This window comes from Chiloscyllium punctatum, chromosome 19, assembly GCF_047496795.1.
Source record: "Chiloscyllium punctatum isolate Juve2018m chromosome 19, sChiPun1.3, whole genome shotgun sequence".
Taxonomy (NCBI): Eukaryota; Metazoa; Chordata; class Chondrichthyes; order Orectolobiformes; family Hemiscylliidae; genus Chiloscyllium; species Chiloscyllium punctatum.
Genome location: NC_092757.1, coordinates 45,393,414 through 45,414,320, shown reverse-complemented (window position 1 = coordinate 45,414,320; position 20,907 = coordinate 45,393,414). Strand labels below are relative to the sequence as shown.

The window sequence follows — 20,907 nt, the reverse complement described above, 5'->3', positions numbered from 1 at the left end:
ACTGCAAACACAAATCCAAGGTAAAGTCATGCATGGGTCAAATGTGCAGTTCAGAAAGTGCAAAGGTGTGCAAGCTGCATGTTTCTGAACTTCAACAACTTGTGGGTGTCTATGCTATGTGTCTCTCTCACACTGCATTGGGTTTTCTTAGCCTTTTGAGGATCAGCTGGGTGACAGATGGGTTTCTAAAATGGCCTTAGAGATAGTGTATGGTGCATGTCTTCGACCCCACCCCCATACCATGTTGCTAATGACAGGAATGGAAGAAGACTTCCCATCTATCTGGAGCCAATTGGGCTCATGGCACAGAGTGGCAGACCATCAAATAAACCCTGGTGGCTTCCAGGTTTATAGGCCTTCTTTCCAGGCACTTCTTAGCCAAGGAATGGACTTCTAGGGGCAATGCATGTGCATACTGCAATGTGGTTTCTACCTTCAGTGGATGATCAGCCCTGGTTTCACTGGAGTGTGTGTACTTCCATCTGTGTGCAACCTTAGGTGCAGTCCCAGCAATGGCCATTGATACTGGTGGTGCTGTTGAGCCTGCTAATGTGCCAGATTTCTCATTGACTGGAAGCTCATGGGGGTAAAGCATTCATCCTTAAGCCATAGGGATGATGGCTGCAATAACAGCCCAAGATGGAGCCCCAGTTCCTGCTGCTCAGCAAAGTGAGGGGGCCATTTTTCTAACAGTCACCAACACCAAATACAGATCTTTAAGAATATGTAACAAAATATCTCATTTGTCTTCTGTGGAACTGTAATTGCAAGATGTAAATCTTGGGATTATGACACCACACTTCCCAATAGTCCGATCCACATTCTCCAAATCATCCCACCCAAATCATGCGCAAATATTCATCCACATACCTTTCCTCATACCTCCACAACACTTTGCCCATATCCCCCTACACTCCTGCTACACTACACATTCCTCTGCCATAACTCCACACCTGTGGCCCACATGGGATTGAGAAATGAGGAAAATGTATGAAGATTTAGCTCTCCAGCCTTGAAATGCGGCTCCCACAAGAAGTGACCTTCTACAGAGATACAACTAAAATACTGAAACTGTTAGAGGAAAACAAAATATGGCATGCTTAAACTCGCAGATGATCAATATAACATGGCTATCATGAAGTTCTTCTACACACAAATAGTGGTCATCATATGTAATAATGGCTCATGTTGGTCTTCAAGTGTAAGGAAACTTGCTCAATATATGGGAAATACAGTTACAACTGGAAGAATTGGAGCCTATAATCATCCACAAACCTAGTCAAATACCAGCTCAAAAAAGGTACATATCAGTGGACGGCTCAGATCAGTAATAGGGCTCCTCCATTCCCCTTATGTCTGGATGTTGCAGTGCCAACTCCTGGAGTTGCAGGACTTCAGTTGAGTAACTTGCATGCTCGGTAATATAGTACAATCAGAACGTGAGAACAGGGTGAGTAGTGTTAGTGATGGGTGATTCATCATCCATCTGACTGGAGATTTTAGCAGCTCCAACCACTTCATAACATGTTGTACACCTCAGCAATTAATAGCAGTACCTGAGTTTGAATATTAACATTCAGGCTTTCCCAACTAAAGTTTAATGATTCTTTTCATTTATTACTCTAACCTCTCTGCAATCTCCTATCATTGTTGCTTGCTGATTTTGCTAAGACTTCCTTAAAACTGAGAGTATCTTTCTTAGCTTTCCTTTAAACTTCTTTTTTAGTCTTTTCTTTGCACAGATTTTTGCTTCTGTACATGACACACTCATTCCCAATTTAGCAAAAAGCAAAGAATTGCTTTTATAAAGCACCATTACTATCTCAGGCTATCTCAAAGTGCTGGGCAGCTACTGAAGTGCTTATTGAATCACAGTCAATGGTCAAATGCAGAAAATGTGACAGTCAATATAGACACAGTAAGCTCCCACAAACAGCATAGAGGTAATGGCCAATAATCTGCTTTAGGATTGATTGATGGATAAATACTGTCAGGGTACCAGGCGAACTCCCTGGGTATTTTTCAAACTGTTGTGGGATTTTTTGCATCCATCAGAGAGGGCAGATGGAACCTCATTTCAAACAACTGCACCTCTGACAGCTTAGCACTGACACACTAAAGGCATTTTATTCTGGTTTGCAGCTTGACCCTATGATCCACTTTCTCATTTTGTTCGCTGCAATTTAAGGCCAATAGTTCCAAAAACACATTTCCTGAAATCCAGTGTTTTAGCAGCCCTGTGCTCATACTGTCTAATTGTATTATTATGATCAGTGTTTGTTTATCTCTCTGTTTTCCAATACTTGCCTCTCTTTCAACAGATGGTATCAAGGGGCAGGCTTGTGTTAGCTCTGTTTACTCACCCCTATTTAATTATGCTAATCAGATTGCCCCATAATCATCATCCTCTCCCTCCCCGATGCCCAGTTTGTTAATCAGATCACTCCACGCTGATTTTCTTCTGTTGCTGAGCCATACAATATCAGACTGAGCTGCTAAAGTGTCTCATACTTCAAGGCGTGCAATTACAAAACCAGCTAGTTAAAGAGCCAGCAGAATAATAATAAGAGAAAGAAAACTAATCTCTACCTATCATCAAAGTGAGGTAATTCAGAATTCTTCGACTCATTCCCCACGCACCTCTGTGTTCACTGACTTTCAACTAATAATGACTGGGAGTCAATGTGAGTGTGGTGCTGGAAAAGCACAGCAGGTCAGGCAGCGTCCGAGGAGCAGGAGAATCGACATTTCGGGCATAAGCCATTCGTCAGGTAGGGCTTTTGCCCAAAACATCAATTGTTCTGCTCCTCGGATGCTGCCTGACCCGCTGTGCTTTTCCAGCACCACACTCTCAATTCTGATCTCCAGCATCTGCAGTTCTCACTTCCTATCACTCTGAGTCATCAATACCCTGATTTTAAAACTTTCATCTTTGTTTTCAATCCCTACCATGTTCTCACTCCTCCCTACCTCTGTAACATCAAGCATAGAAATGTAAAAAATAGGAACAGAAGTAAGCTTTTGACCCTTTATGTCTGCTCCTCCATTCAATATGATCACAGCTGATCATCCAACTCAGTACTCTTCCCACTGTCTCCTATATCCTTTGATCCCTGTAGCCTTAAGAACAATATCTAACTCCTCCTTGAAACCATTTAATGCTTCGGTTTCAATTGCTTTCTGTGGCAGAGAATTCCATACGTTCACCACTCTTGAGGAATTTATTTTCTCATCTTAGTCTAAGTGGTCTATCATGTATCATTAAACTGTGATTCTTGGATTTAGACACCCTGTCATCAGGAACATCCTGCATTTACCCTGAAAGAATTTGACAGATTTCTATGAGATTAATCCTCCCACCCCACCCCCAATCTTCAAAACTCCAGTGAATATAGTCCTAACTGACCCAGTCTCCCTTCAAACATCAGTCCTGCTATCCCAGACTCCCTCCACAGCCAAGGTATCCTTTGTCAGATAAAACCAAAACTCCACACAATACACAATGCAGTCCCACAATCCTCCAAGACCATTTCATTCCTCAAACTAAGATCTCTGCCATGATTCTAACCTTTTTTTGTTTCACTACGGATGGCCGAGCCTTAATGTGTCTAGGCCCTTATCTCGGAATTTCCTCCAAAATGATCTCTCATTCTATCTGCGTCTCTCAAAAAGAACACCCTAAAATCAGCCTCTATGATACAGCTCTTGGCCAACTGTCCTAATAATTTCTGCCTTGTTTTTGTGTCTTCTTCTGTCAGATTATATTTGTCTGAAGCACCCTGTGCTGTTTTAGTGACACTAAATAAGTGTAAAATGTTAAGTTTGAAAGAGTAGTCACAGTTAAATTGTTTTACAAGTCAAATCAGTCAGTTTGTAGCACACAGGGTTCTATCAAGAAATGTGTGCGAAATGCTTCATTAGCGATGTGCAGTTTGAATTCAAGTGGAAGTCAGGAAACATAGCACATAAGAAAAAGAGAAACTTCATCTGCAAACCTTCTGGTGAGTATAAAAAGTAGGAAATGAGAATAAACGTCAACAGGATAAAAATTTACAGGCCCCTGGTCACAGACTTGTTAAAATCTCAGCACAAATTTCAATGAGAAGTGATCATCAGCACAGAATATACACAAGGTCCTGCAGCAAAAGGACATGGTAGGTCCTATCAAATGAGCAGACTGTAACAGTCATTTGGTAGAATGCCTCATCATCAGAAATTACAAACAAGAGCAAGATGGAGCTTGGTTGGCAGTGAGAAAGCCCATCCACATACTGGCCTCGAGGTTACTTATCCTCCTTGTGGAATGTGTCTTTGCAGAGTTCACCCATGGGTCACCCCCTGCAGTGTCTGTGCCACAAGATTCTGTGCTCTACAGGCTGTTTCCCAGGGGAACACACTAAATCAAACTTCAACTTCCTGGAGGACCATTAGCTTCGGGAAAGATGTTTTTTGGTCTGTCCAAGATTTGATGGTCTTAGGGTCAGAGTAACAGAGTCATAGAGCATAGAAACAGACTCTTCAGTCTAAACAGTCCATGCCAAACATAATCCCAAATTAAACTGGTCCCATCTGCCTGCTCCTGGCCCATATCCCTCCAAACTTTCCTATTCATGTACTTATCTAAATGTCTGGTGTAAAGTTTGTGCTTGACCCAGTGTTGCTGATGGGCACATTTCAAGGTCCAGGACCATGTGTTGAGGGCTAGACTGAAGCTTGGGACATCCCCTGCATAGGGGCAATGGGAAAAGGTAACTGTTTAAGGCCTTTCAGCCATAGTTCACAGAGGGGCTGGATGGGACTAAGAATCGTTCAACGAATGTACATTGTAAATCAAGTGCACTTTCTGTAACTTCCAATTTGAAAAGTTTTACCCTTGGGCTGTGAAACATTTTAAATTATAAGATTATTAAAATTGCATAGGGTGGAATGTGCTGTACGAGGACAATTCTTGTAAATTCTGTAATATTAAGTCAAATGGTTTTGTGATTGTTTATGTTTATAAATTTTAATAATAAAACCAATTTTTTGAAAACAGAAACAACCTTGGACTTGTCAGTGCAAGATCAATGTGAAACTGGACCTCCAGTGTTTGAACTGTCAGTACGTGGTAGGTATTAGACAGAATGAAATTTGGCCCAATGCCTTATCAGCAACTGGTGGAAGATAAGTCCGAGGGGAGGGTAGAGACAGAATGACTTAATGAGAAAAACCATGAAAAATATCAGTATTATTTGCAAATGAGTTCCCTGTTCTTATAAAGTCATGGAGTCACATAGTTTGGTCCAACTCACCCATGCTGACCAGGTTTCTCAAGCTAAACTAGCCCCACTTGCCTGCGTTTGACCCATATCTCTCAAAACCTTTCCTATTCATGTACCGATCCAAATGTCTTTTAAAAGTACCACTTCCTCTGGCAGTTCACTCCATACATGCACCACCTTCTGTGTGAATTAGTTGCTCCTCATGTTACTTTTAAATATTTTCCTTCTTACCTTAAAAATAATTCTCCTATTTTTGAACTCCCCCACCTTGAGGGAAAATATCTTTGCTAGAAGACCATATCTGTGCCACACATATTTTATAAATCTCTGTAAGGTCACCCCTCAACCTTGTACGCTTCAATGAAAAAAGTTTCAGCTTATCCAGCCTTTTCTTATAACTCAAACCCTCCAATCCTGGCAACTTCCTGGTAAATAGAGTCGTAAAGATATACAGTACGTAAACAGACTCTTCCATCCAACTCGTCCATGCTGACCAGATATCCTAAATAAATCTAGTCCTATTTGCCAGCACTTGGTCCCTATCCCTCTAAACCGGCACTGCTGCCTTACAACGCCAGGGTCCCAGGTACGATTCCAGTCTTGGACGACTGTCTGTGTGGAGTTTGCACGTACTCCCTGTGCCTGCATGGGTTTCCTCTGAGTGCTCCGGTTTCCTCCCACAGCCCAAGGATTTACAGTTTAGATGAATTGGCTATGCTAAATTTTCCATAGTGTTCAGGGATGTGTAGATTAGGTGCATTAGCCATTGGAAATGTAGGGTTATAGGTTAAGGGCATGAATCTAGGAGGGATATTCTTCGGAGGGTCGGTGTGGACTTGTTGGGCCAAATGGCCTGTTTCCACATGGTAAGTGTTCTCTGTTCTAGGTGTTCTATGTTAAACCCTTCCTATTCATAATCCCATCCAGATGCCTTTTAAATGTTGTAATTGTACCAGCCTCCACCACATCCTCTGGCAGCTCAGCCCATACACGCACTACCTCTGTATGAAAAACTTGCCTCTTAGTTCCCTTTTACATTTTTCCCCTAAACCTATGCTCTCTAGTTCTGGACTTCCCCCATCCCAGGGAAAAGACTTATCCATTCCCCTCATGATTTTATAAATCTCTATAAAGTCATCCCTTAGCTTCTGATGTTCCAGGGAAAACAGCCTCAGCTTATTCAGCCTCTCCCAATAGCTCAAACTCTCCAACCCTAGCAACATCCTTGTAAATCTTTCCTGAACCCTCTCAAGTTTCACAATATCATTCTGATAGGAGGGAGACCAGAACCGTACACAGTATACAGGTTGTAATGAGCCTGTTTTGAAGTATATGAGATGAGTCAGACCGGTTTTATTGGTTTTTCCTTGCTGTTTCCCATCTTCTCAGGAACATTTATTCTTTAGTTGAAAGCTTGTATTTCAGTGGTGGCCCTCTAATGATTACTGCCTAATTCCCAGTACAGCAAGCATTTAATTTTGGTCCCCTCTCTCACCAAAAATACAGATAATTACCTCTTTAAGCCCCTTAAACAGACCTGCATAAAGGATTGTCTGGTAACATATTCCACAGGTCGTAATTTGAATATGACCTATTGTTTTTAAGCAATGGACTCTACAATTGCTGAGTTCCTGGTGGGTTGAGTGTCTTGGTCACTGAATGGCTAGGTGACTGGCCATACTCTGGGACAGTGTTCCTTTAATAACGGAAGTGAGAGACCCTCACCTCAAAGCCTTAGCAGAGAGACCTAAACTGAGGGTCCATTTCCACAGGGAAATCAGAGCAAAAGCCTTTGTTTCAACAGGGGGAAACAAAGGTCCTTCAAGGGATGAAGACAAAATTTTTTTAAAAGTTATTCCCTCAGCAGAAGTACTGTCAGCAGTCATAGAAAATCAATGTCTTCTGGGATTGATTACTTTGGTCCTGTCAGATAATCCAGGCCTGTTGAAATCATGGAAGCCAAGCCTAATCTAAACAAGTGGAGGGCTGCTGGGTTTAAGAGTCATGTGCTGGCTGGAATTCCTTAGGTAGCCCCACAGAGTTTTCTCTTGTATCCCAAATAGGGCTGGGGAACACGGCCAGGTTGGAATGACAAAACTGTCCATCCTGAAGCCACATTGAATCTTAGAAACATCAGTAAAAGGTCATAGAGTTATACAGCACAGAAACACACCGCTCAGTCCAACTCATCCATGCTGACCAGACAGCCTATAAATCTAGTCCCAGCAATTTGCCCATATCCCTCTAAACCGTTTATATTCACGTACTGATCCAAATGCCTTTAAAATGTTTAATTGTACCAGCTTCCACCACTTCCTCTGACAACTCATTCCATGCACGCACCACTTTCTGTGTAAAAATGTTGCCCTGTGCCCTCTAGTTTTGGACTCACCTACCCTGGGAGAAAGACCCTGGCTTTTACCCTATCCACGCCCCTCATGATTTTATAAAGCTCTATAAGGTCACCCCTCAATCTCCAGCGCTCCCGGGAAAATAGCCCCAGCCTATTCAGTCTCTCCCTGTAGCTCAAACCCTCCAATCCCAGCAACATCCTTGTAAATCTTTTCAACACTCTTTTAAGTTTAACAACATATTTGTGAAACTTGGATGCAGTATTCCAATAGTAGCCTAACCAATGTCCCGTACAGCTGCAATATGACCTCCCAACTCCTATACTCAAAGCCTTGACCAATAAAATGCATAATTCTGGGAGATCCATACATTATCTAAGATTCCTGGAATTGCAATCTCAATGGTTGACCTTCCTGATCTAATAAACTGCACAAGCCTGACTTCCCCTTTAGCGGATGGAACCAGTTAATGGTATGAGATTTGGTAAGACCAACAACACACACACACACACACATACATTACCTTAATGAAGGATGCCTTTTTGAGGAATTCAGAAACATAGTCTTGTCACTGTAAGGGTCAGAAAAATGAAGAAATAAAGGAAAATACAGTGAATACATAAAAAGAAAAAAATATTGGGTAGAAGCAGAAATCAACAGTGGATATGTCCAAAGGAAAACCAAAGAAATTAGGATACTGGAAATTAGAAACAAAATCAGAAATTGGTGGAAAAACCCAGAAAGTCTGGCAACATCTTTGGAGAGAAAACAGAGTTAATGTTTCAGGTTCAGTGACCCTTCCTCAAAACATGAACAGAAGACTGTTCTTAAGAAAGGTCTCTGGATCTGAAACAATAACTCTGCTTTCTCTTCAGAGATGCTGCCAGACCTACTGAGAATTTTTCCAGCAATTTCTTATTTTACTGTTGAACATGTCCATAAGGACGCCTGATTGAGAATGGGCATATTCCTATCCTGGAAGTGGAATACACTTTTAAAAAGCACCAGAATCCAGGCTGATAATGCTTTGGTCTCAGCTCCAGCCTCCTGAGACAATGTGCTCTCAGGAGAGTTGTGTTCATTTACCTTACTGTGCCACTGCTACTGGTGCTCCAAAGAATGAGCTCTGAACTAACACGTCTGCCTTTGAGGAAAAAGGCAATGTGGGATAAGTGAAATTCTCCCATCACTTTGAACATTTCCCTATTTAATTAAAGGAAGGTTACAATCCCCTGATCCATCAGTCTTGGTGTCTAACCACATGGGAGGTGGTGCTCTGTCTAGATTAATCATTCACAATCATGATACTACCATAATCGGAAACTCTCAATGCTTTTCCAAAGGTCTCAACCTGACTTTGTGTTTTTATTCTTCTTTCTAAAATGGACGATTCATATTTTCCCAGCTCCCATTTTCCAGTTGTCAGGTCTTTACCCCTTCACCTCACCTCAAGTAATCTTATTGTGGCCTCTCTGTGAACTCTTCAAAACTTACTCTCCCATCTATCTTGGCGTCATCAATAAATGTCATTTGTCCCTTCATCAAAATCATTTATATAAATTATAAATGATTGAGGTGCTAGCACCGATCCTTGTGTTACATCATTTATTTCATCTTCCCAACTAGAAGGAAACTGAGTGATTTACAAGGATGGCTTTGTGTTTTGAAAGTAAGGAATTTGGTGTATTTTGTAAAACCTGTTTGTGTAGCTGTGGGTTCCAGCAATGTACAGACAAATTAGGGGCAAGGGGTTACATTTGAAACTGGTTTGTGGACTAGGGATCAAGTATTAATAATAAACATCCTCTGCCTGCCAACAACAAGATGATTGGTTGTCAGGTAGGTGAATAGCTTGGGTGTGAGCAAGACAGAGAAGCTAGTCAAACCAGAAGGGAAACCAGCACAAAAAAAATCTCTCTGTTCTCTGAAGTATGCCACCTTAAACCTGATAAAAACCAGCTTATCTTTCCTTCAGCAGATGCTGCAAGCTGTGACTTAGAATCAGATAGGTCAGAGACCTTTCATAGGTGAAACAGCCACCCTGCGCCTTTTGCAAACCAGTGGAAGCATTCAGAAAATGGTTGAGGAGGACCTTTTGGCTCAGCAAGAACCATCTCAATAGATCTTATGAACAAAGATGATGGAACTGTTTTCCCTGTTTTCCCTCTGTCTTTGTTTTTTTTCCTTATGATGTTATCTATCTATGTGTATAAAAGGCATTTTGAGTTTAAATTTGTAGAGTTTATTTAACTTGGTTTAATTGTTTACTTATGAGTGGAATCTAATGACCTGTTATAAACAGTGAGTTTTTTTGTTAAACACAGAAACTTTGTTTATGTTTTTTATTAATTACCTGGATTTGAAAATCAGATAGTTTGGAACCCTGCTGTGGGTTCCAGCAATGTGTAGACAAATTGGGATCAAGGTTTGGTTAATTTGAAGCAGATTTGAAGTCTCGGGACCAAGTATTGATGACAAAGGTCCTTTGCCTATCAACAAGATATGTATTTCTTTAAAAGATTTAATTTCTGTGTTTATTTCAGGAATAGTGGAGCTTGATTTCCAATGTGCCATCCAATTGAAACTTGACATAGCCATCTTCCCATATTTTCCCGAAAACAGATGTTAAGCTAAGAAATCTGTAGCTTTCTACTTTCGGTCTCCCTCATTTTTGAATAAATGAGTTACATTTGCTACCTTCCAATCTAATGGAATCTTCCCCTTAGATAATAGGGCTAAACCGTTCACAAGATTCAGATGTAGTTTTAGTAGTGCCTTGTATAGTTCTATCAAGAAATGCTATTTTTATATACCTTTCCTTTTGGATAAAGACTTTCCTATAACCCATGGAACTTGAATGCTTGCTTTTTGTGATCCATGTACAAAGATCTCCAAATCACTTTATACCGCACCTTTCTGCATCTAACTATTATTCAGCCCATCTATTCTTCCTGGCAAAGTGCAGAACTTCTGACTTTCCCAGATTATATTCCGTCTGCCAGGTCTTTGCCCACTCGTTTAACCTATTTATATCTCTCTATAGACTGTTTGTGTCACTCTTACCACTTGCCTTTTCATCTATTTTTGTGTCATTTGCAAACCTGACAATAGTACACTTGCTAGGAGAAAGTGAGGACTGCAGTTGCCTGAGATCAGAGTTGAGAGTGTGATGCTGGAAAAGCACAGCATCTGAGGAGCAGGAGAATCAACGTTATATGCTGTGAATAATTGTGACCCCAGCACTGATCCCTGTAGCACTCCAGAACATAGAACATAGAATAATACAGCACAGAACAGGCCCTTCGGCCCACGATGTTGTGCCGAACTTCTATCCTAGATTAAGCACCCATCCATGTACCTATCTAAATGCCGCTTAAAGGTCACCAATGATTCTGACTCTACCACTCCCACGGGCAGCGCATTCCATGCCCCCACCACTCTCTGGGTAAAGAACCCTCCCCTGACATCTCCCCTATACCTTCCACCCTTCACCTTAAATTTATGTCCCCTTGTAACACTCTGTTGTACCAGGGGAAAAAGTTTCTGACTGTCTACTCTATCTATTCCTCTGATCATCTTATAAACCTCTATCAAGTCACCCCTCATCCTTCGCCGTTCCAACGAGAAAAGGCCGAGAACTCTCAACCTATCCTCGTATGACCTATTCTCCATTCCAGGCAACATCCTGGTAAATCTTCTCTGCACCCTCTCTAAAGCTTCCACATCTTTCCTAAAGTGAGGCGACCAGAACTGCACACAGTGCTCAAAATGTGGCCTAACCAAAGTCCTGTACAGCTGCAACATCACTTCATGACTCTTGAATTCAATCCCTCTGCTAATGAACGATAATACACCATGGGCCTTCTTACAAACTCTATCCACCTAAGTGGCAACCTTCAAAGATCTATGTACATAGACCCCAAGATCCCTCTGTTCCTCCACCTGACTAAGAACCCTACCATTAACCCTATATTCCGCATTCTTATTTGTTCTTCCAAAATGGACAACCTCACACTTGGCAGGGTTGAACTCCATCTGCCACTCCTCAGCCCAGCTCTGCATCATATCTAAGTCCCTTTGCAAATGACAAATGCCCTCCTCACTGTCCACAACTCCACCAATCTTCATATCATCTGCAAATTTACTGACCCACCCTTCGACTCCCTCATCCAAGTCATTAATAAAAATTACAAACAGCAGAGGACCCAGAACTGATCCCTGCGGAACTCCACTTGTAACTGGTTACTTGTAACTCTACTAGTTACAATATGTGATCCTGAAAATACCCACTACCCCCGCCCCTGCCAAGGACATGCAAGTACTGGGCCTCCTACACGGCCAAGGTCTCGCCACCTGATGCCTCATCTTCTGCTTTAGGACCCTCCAACCACACGGAATCAATGTAGATTTCACCAGTTTTCCCATTTGCCCTCCCCGACCTTATCCCAGAGTCAACCTTCCAACTTGGCACTGCCCTCTTGAACTGTCCTACTGTCCATCTTCATTCTCGCTGATCTGCTCCGACCTATCACCTTCACCCCCTCCTTCATCTACCTATCGCATTCCTAGCTACCTTCTGCCCCCCACCCCAGCCTCACACCTCTCCCGTTTATCTTTTAGCCCCCTTGGTCCACCCCCTCATTCCTGATGGAGAGCTTATACTTGAAATGTTAACTCTCCTGCTCCTCAGATGCTGCCTGACTGGCTGTGCCTTTCCAGCACCAGACTCTTCGACCTGATATCCATAAGACCATAAGACATAGGAGTGGAAGTAAGGCCATTCGGCCCATCGAGTCCACTCCGCCATTCAATCATGGCTGATGGGCATTTCAACTCCACTTACCTGCATTCTCCACATAACCCTTAATTCCTTGTGACATCAAGAATTTATCAATCTCTGCCCTGAAGACATTTAGCGTCCCGGCCTCCACTGCACTCTACGGCAATGAATTCCACAGGCCCACCACTCTCTGGCTGAAGAAATGTCTCTGCATTTCTGTTCTGAATTTACCCCCTCTAATTCTAAGGCTGTGCCCACAAGTCCTAGTCTCCTCACCTAACGGAAACAATTTCCTAACGTCCACCCTTTCCAAGCCATGTACTATCTTGTAAGTTTCTATTAGATCTCCCCTTAATCTTCTAAACTCCAATGAATACAATCCCAGGATCCTCAGCCGTTCCTCATATGTTAGACCTACCATTCCAGAGATCATCCATGTGAATCTCCGCTGGACATGCTCCAGTGCCAGTATGTCCTTTCTGAGGTGTGGGGACCAAAACTGGACACAGTACTCCAAATGGGGCCTAACCAGAGCTTTATAAAGTCTCAGTTGCACAACTGTGCTTTTGTATTCCAACCCTCTTGAGATAAATGACAACATTGCATTCGCTTTCTTAATCATGGACTCAGAACTGAAAATGTGTTGCTGGAAAAGTGCAGCAGGTCAGGCAGCATCCAAGGAACAGGAGAATCGACGTTTCGGGCATCAGCCCTTCTTCAGGAATATCATGGACTCAACCTGTATGTTTACCTTTAGAGAATCCTCGACTAGCACTCCCAGATCCCTTTGTACTTTGGCTTTATGAATTTTCTCACCATTTAGAAAGTAGTCCATGCTTGTATTCTTTTTTCCAAAGTGCAAGATCTCGCATTTGCTCACACTGAATTCCATATCCCTGCTTAGTTCAACTCTGTCTTCTATTAGTTATCCCATTGAGTATCTATGCTAATCTACTAGCTCCAACACCACGGACTCTTATCTTATCAATTAGCCCAATGTGTGGTACCTTATCAAATGTCTTCTGAAAATCTAAATATTAAATCAACTGCTTCATCGATATCTATCCTGTTTGTTACCTCCTCAAAGAAATCGAGTAAATTTGTCAGACATGATTTCCCCTTCATGAAGCCATGCTGGTTCTGCTTGATCACATTAAGTATCTCTAAACGCTCTGCTATTATAGTAGAATCTTAACATTTTCCCAATGACAGACATTAAACTGTAGCTATAGTTGCATATAGTTATCAGTATTTTGTCTCCCTCCTTTTTAGAATAATATGTTACATTGACAATTTTCTAATCATGGAATATAGAATTGTACAGCACAGGATCAGGCCCTTCAGCCCACCATGTTCTAACATTGACACCATTCAAAACTAATCCCTTCTATCTGCACGTGGTCCCTATCCCTCTATTCTCTGCCTGTTCATGTGTCTGTCTAAATTCTTACACATGTTGCTATAATATCTGCTTCTATATCTCCCTGGCAGCATTTTCCTGGCACCCACTACTCTTTGTGTAAAAAACTCGTCTCGCACATCTCCTTTAAACTTTTCCTCCCTCACCTTATGCCCTCTAGTATTTGACATTTCCACCCTAGGAAAAATACTCCGACTATCTGCCCTATCGATGCCTTTCATTTTATATACTTCTATCAAGTCACCCCTCAGCCTCTGAAGCTCCAGTGTGCCTAATCTCTCCTTGTAGCTAATACACTCCAATCCAGGCAACATCCTGGTAAATTTCTTTTACACTCTCTTCAACACGTACAAACCCTTCCTATAGTGTGACAACCAGAACTGCACACAACACTCCAAATGTGGCCGATCCAAAGTTTTACATAGCTGCAAGAATGACTTGCCAATGTTTATACTCAGTGCCCCCACTGATTAAAGGCAAGCAGACCATACACCTATTTTTAACTGACTTCTCCATTGGAGTTGCCATTTTCCAGTAGCTGTGGACTTGAAACCCAAGATCTCTTTGTATATCAAAGCTCCCAAGAATCCTGTCATTTTCTGTCTACTTTCCTTTTACATTTGACCATCCAAAATCCATCGCCTCACACTTATCCGGATTAAAAGCCATCTGTAATTTCTTCACCCAAATTTCCAACTGATCTACACCCTCTGTATACTTTAACAACCTTCCTCACAGTTTTTTGTGTCTTCTACATATTTACAAATCAGACCATCTACATTTTCATCCAAATCATTTATATGTATTGTAGGTCCCATCAGATCCATGCAGAACACCACTGGTCACAGACCTACATGCTAGTCCTGAACTCTCATCAACTGGCCTTTAAAAGATGTGGATTTACCCTCAAACAGCCTCCCCAATCTCATTTCTCCAGTTCCTGTCTAATACTGTTCTAATTAGCTGTGCCCCAGTTTCGCATTTTCACCCAATAACTAGATTTATCCTCATCCAAAACTATCTTAAAACTTGTAGAATTATCATTACAGCTCCCAAAATACTCCCCCACTAAGACTTCCATCACCTGGCCAGGCTCATTCAATTTTCTAATCATAGGACATCGGACATAGGACATAGAACAGTAAAGCACAGGATCAAGCCCTTTGGTCCACCACAACTGAGCCAACACTGATGCCATTCTAAACTAATACTTTCTACCCGCACAATATCCTTATCCAAAATACTCTCTACCTGTTCATGTGTCTAAATCTTTTACATGTTGCCATCATATCTGCTTCTACACCTCCCCTAGCAACATGTTCTGGGCACCTACTATCCTCTGTATAAGGAGAACTCGCCTCGCACATCTCCTGTAAGCTTTCCTCCTTCACCTTAAAGTTATGTCCCCTAGTATTTGACATTTCCACCATGGTCAAAATACACTGACAATCCACACTATCCATGCCTCTCATTTTATATACTTCTATCAGGTCACCCCTCAACCTCTGACACTCTAGCAACAACAATGTAAGTTTCCAGAGTGTGGTGCTGGAAAAGCACAGCAGGTCACGCAGCATCCGAGGAGCAGGTGAATCGACGTTTTGGGAAAAAGCCCTTCATCAGGAATGCAATGTAGGTTTGTTCAATCTCTCCTTATAGCTAATCCACTCCAATCCAGCCAACTTCGTAGAAATTTTCTTTTAAATTCTCTCCAAACATCCGAACCCTTCCTATAGCATGGTGACCCAGGACTGCACAGAATATTCCCAATAAAGCCTAATTAAAGTTTTATACAGTTGTAACATGACTTACCAACATTTAAATTCAACAACCTGGCTGATTAAGTCAAGCATGCCAAATGCCTTCTTTACCACCTTATCCACTTTCAGAGAGCTATGGACTTGCAACCCAAGATCCCTCTGTATATCAATGTTTCCAAGGGTCTACTGTCTACCTTCCTCTTGCATTTGACCTTCCCAAATCTACGGATTAAAATCCATCTGTTATTTCTCCACCCAACTTTCCAATTCTATACCTTGCTGTATACTTTGAACGCCCTTCCCCCAAGTCCCTCCTCCCTACCTTTTATCTTAGCCTGCTGGACACACTTTCCTCATTCCTGAAGAAGGGCTTATGCCCGAAACGTCGATTCTCTTGTTCCTTGGATGCTGCCTGACCTGCTGCGCTTTTCCAGCAACACATTTTCAGCTGTATACTTTGACAACCTATCCACAACTCACCAAGTTTTGTATCATCTATAAATATACTAATCAGATCAACAAAACAATAGAGTTCACACATACGGTCCCCTCTTTGGTTATTGTTTCAAGAAATCATCCTGGATGCACCTAACAAAGTTTGCCCCATCCAAACACCTGGCTTTAAGGGAGTCCCAGTCAATATTAGGGAAATTAAAATCACCCTGTTGTTTTTACACCTTTCCACAATCTGCTCACGTATCTGTCCCTGTATGTCCTGCTGGCTATTACGAGGTCTGTAGTATAATCGTTTCATAATGATTACACCTTTTTATTCCTGAGTTCTCTTGATATGTCCTTGCTGGATGAGTCCTCCAACATGTTCTCTCTTAGTGCAGCTGTGAAATTCTCCGTAAAGCAACTCCCGCAACCCTTCTATGTCCCTCTTTCTCTCAATTGAAACACCTAACCATCTGGGAATTTTCCTAAATCTAAGCATTCTTGGAATATTATTATCAATGCATCCACTATTTCTGGAACTACTTCCTTTAATATCCTAGGATGCAACCCATCAGGTCCAGAGGATTTAATAATCTTTAGCTTCCCTCGTACATTTTCTGTAGAGATAATTATTCTGTTGATTTCCTCACTTTGTCGTGTCCCTTGATAATTTAGCATTCTTAGAATACTGTTAACATCTTCTACCATGAAGACTGATTATTTATTCAACTCCACTGCCATTTCCTGACTTCCTATGGTTATTTCCAGTTTCATTCTCTTACCGGCCTATAATCAAAACTGGTTAGACTCTATCAGCATACTTCAAATGGAAACTCAGGGAATTCTTAAAACAACAGTGGAAAATAGGAAGAGAAACAACGCATTGATAAAATAATACTCACTTCATGACGGAGGATATTGTAATATTTGAGGAAGTTTTCTATTCACATTTACCTATAGTAAGTTAACCCAATCATAAATCACCTGCTTGAATATTAGCTTGTCTATTTTATATACCTTTTCTTATAATATATTTTATTGAGAAAAAATATATTTTTTAAATATTACAAGTGCAAAACAATGCAATTCAAAACAGTACAAAAATAAACCTAAATTTTAAAAAATCCCCAACCTACCCTCCTGTACAAATGTATAAACATATATAGAAAAATATAAAATTTAAAAAACTTAAACTAGCTATTTTGCTAAATAAATAAATAAATAGCCAACAACAAACAAATAAATAGTAATAACTCAGCTCAGCCAAACAAAACAGTCATACATTCACGGTTCCTCCTCCTTGGATACTGGACTCGTGAAACACAATCGTTACAGCTATATAAAAGCTCTTGTTAGTGTGGCAGATAAATCTGTGTCAAGGTATTCCAAAAAGGGCTGCCATGTCTTGTAAAAGTTTTGTGGTGTACCATATTTGTGAGAAAATCCAAGGGAATATGCTCCATTACAAGCTTCCCCAACCCAACAGGCCCAGGGGTTTTTTGGATATCCAACTGAGGAAGATATTCTTTCTTGCACAGAACGTGAGAATATTGAGAAGTCTTTTCTTATGCACGTCTCCAGGGAATACAGTGGGCAGGCCCAAAAGGAGAGATAGGGTCCTTCTCCACCCTTATACCCCAAATCCTCTCCATTGTGCCTGCCACAGCACTCCAATATGTTTGATGCCTATCGCAAGACCAAAGACAATGGGTAAGAGTGTCCGTGCAGCCCTTGGACTTTGGACATGTTGAAGATACCCCTGATTTAAATTTTGACAAACGGTCTGGAGCCAGGTGGACCCTGTGATATCTTCCTTGCATTCTCCCAAATATCCTCCCATGCCTCTGAGGAAACTTCAACACCCAGCTCTCTTTCCCACATCTTGCAGAGTTGATACCTCCCAATTGATCATATAAAGTACTGACAGAGAGTGTACTCTTAGCCCTTAGCACCCACCTCTCTATTCAGATTTGCAGTGATCAGTCAAAAGTGTGGTCGTTTTTTTGAATAAAATCCCTAACTTGAAAAAAACGAAAGAGGCCTCTATTAGGTAACTAGTACTTCCGTACTAACTGATCGAAGGACATCATTACATCTCCCTCAAATAAATCACCCATGCAAGATATACCCCTAGCTGCCCAAAGCTTAAATCCTAAGTCTATCATTCCTGGTTGAAAACCTGGCATATCCACTAAAGGTGTTTTGCCAATATTGCCTTCCCTCTGCCAAATTGCCCTCCATGTTTTAACAATATTGATGACTATTGGGTTATGGCAATAACTGTCCTCATCTTGTCCAAAAACAGCAAACTGGTAAGGGGGCACCTTGCCTGGGAGGCTTTGATATCTAACCATATTGGAAGAGGATCCCCACAAACCCAATCATTCATGTAGTGAGCTTAATGGCAATTTTTAATGTCTGGAAGGTCTACTCCCCCCAATCTGTGAGGCAACTGCAGTTTGGTTAATTTAATGAGGGGCCGTTTATGATGTCAAATAAAGGAGCTGAACCTGCCGTTCAGTCTCCTGAGTGTTTGTTTATTGAAAATCAGGGGGAGCATCTGTATAGGGTATAGCAAACTAAGGAGAATATTCATCTTAATAAGCGCTACCTGACCCAACCATGAGACTGGAACTGCCTACCACCTTTGAAGATCTTGTTTAATTTTTCCAAATAATTGAATAAAATTGGCTTTAAACAGCCAATCCAGAACTGGAGTAATGAATATGCCCAAATACACAGAACTCCTCTGTGACCACCTAAATGGGAATCTATGTTCGCCCTCCTTTGTAAGACCACCCATAGGCATAGCCTCTGATTTAGCAATATTAATCTTATACCCCGAACAAGCACCAAACACATGAACGGATTGTATCAGGCAAGGCACTGAAACTGCTGGATTTGACAAATAAATTAGGACATCGTCTGTGTACAACGAAATCTGATGTAAATTTGACCCCACTTCTGGAGCTGATATATTGGGATCCCCACGAATGGCCTCTACCAATGGTTCAATCACCAACGTACAAAGTAATCCCTGTATTGACTGCTGATGACATGCTTGAATTATGTTAAGTAGCCTCCTAACATTATTGGAGGATCTACGACCCTTTATAAAGCTCGTCTGATCCTCTTTAATAATAGAGGGTAACACAGTTTCCAGCCTGAACGCAAGAGCCTTAGAGAGGATTTTAAAGTCCACATTTAAGAGGGAGATGGGCCTGTATGAAGCACAGTCTTCTGGGTCATTCCTTTTTTTAAGGATAAGTGAAATATTGGCCTCTCTCAGAGATGATGGGAGACAATCATGACTGTATGAATCATTAAACATATTCAGCATCAAGCCTGACAGTATACTTATAAATTCCTTATAGAATTCACTGGGAAGTCCAACAGGACCGGGCGCCTTTCCACTCTGAAGCTGCCTCACAGCTTCCTGCACTTCTTGTTCTGATAATGGGGCATTGAGAGTTCGGGAGTCACACCCGGGAGCTTCAGATCTCTAAAAAAGGATTCCGTTTTGGCCTGCCCCTCCTCACAATTCTCAGACTGATATAACTTAGAGTAGGATCTCTGGAACACCACATTAATCTTTTTAGAATCACACGTTAGGTTCCCAGACCCTTCCCTAATCGCTGTAATGGTTTGTGGGGCACTTCTCTTTCTGGCAAGGTATGCTAAGTATTTGCCTGGCTTGTCACCATGCTCGTATAACCTTTGCTTTGCAAAAGCCAGCTCCTTCTTTGCCATCTGCGTGAGCACAGAATTTAGCGCAGACCACTGTGCCGTAATCCTTTGTAGTTTGACCAACGAGGGTCTGTCAAAGTCAGCCCTCTAGGCTGCCTTCAACTGTGCTTCAAGAAGACATTGCTGCTCACTCTTCTGCCGCTTCCTACTGGTGGAATATGAAATAACTAACCCCCTAACATAGGCTTTGGCAGTTTCCCAGAGCACGGATGAGCTATCAACCGAGCCTATGTTGATGTCTAGGAACACCCAAAATTCCCTAGAGAAATACTCCACAAACTTAATGTCCATGAGGATAAAGTGAACCACTCGCCAGTACCTTGAACCCACTGTAATGTCCTCAGTCTTAACCATAAGGTACTGGAGCATGATCAGAGATGGCAATATTACCAATTGTACAAGATGCCACCAGATCCTGGGTTACTGCAGGGGTCAGAAAAAAATCAATCCTCGTGTGACATCTGTGCGGATTGGAGAAAAACATGAAATCCCTACCTGTAGGGTGGAGACACCACCAGACGTCCACCAACCCTAATTCTCCACACAGACCCAATAACTATTTAGTCTGTACAGAGGGTATCGAGGGACCTTTGGGCAATCCGTGTACTGGGATCCATGAGACAGTTAAAATCTCCCCCTATAATGATGTGCCGGGACTTGAGACTTATCAATTTAGAAAAAGGATCCACCAAAAATCTAAGTGGATGAGCTGGGGGACAATAAACATTTAAAACACTGTATTCTTCACCATTTATCAAGGCTTTAAGAATTACAAACCTCCCAGATGTGTCTTTAACACGTTCCAACAATTTAAATGGGAGAATTTTCCTAACCAATATGGCCACTCCCCTACTTCTGGTATTAAATGATGAAAAATAAACTCAGTCAAAGCCATTCTGCTGTAATTTCAGATGATCCTTGTCATCCAAATGTGTCTCCTGTAACAAAGCAATATCCACTTTCTCCTTTCTAAGATTCAAGAGTACCTTCTTCTTTTTAATTGGTGAGTGACTTCCCTTGATATTCCAGGTACACCACATAATCAAATCATTGGCCATAATTTTCTGCAATTACATTTAAATTCCAGAGAGGAGGAACCCGAACCACAAACTGCTGTCACATGATCCACCAAATATAAAAACTACATAAA

The 20,907-nt window shown here is 41.6% G+C and overlaps 1 protein-coding gene across 11 annotated transcripts in view; it reads right to left on the bottom strand.

Moving 5' to 3' along the window:
- Nucleotides 1-20,907, bottom strand: part of camkk1a (calcium/calmodulin-dependent protein kinase kinase 1, alpha a) — a 263,571-nt gene that overhangs the window by 7,048 nt on the left and 235,616 nt on the right. For 10 of the 11 annotated variants that reach the window (XM_072589306.1, XM_072589312.1, XM_072589304.1 and 7 more), the window contains one exon: nt 8,136-8,183. The exons of the other annotated variant lie outside the window; for it this stretch is intronic. In XM_072589306.1, coding sequence (XP_072445407.1) covers nt 8,136-8,183 — 48 coding nt within the window. The remainder of the gene's footprint in view (nt 1-8,135; nt 8,184-20,907) is intronic. 11 annotated transcript variants of the gene reach the window in all.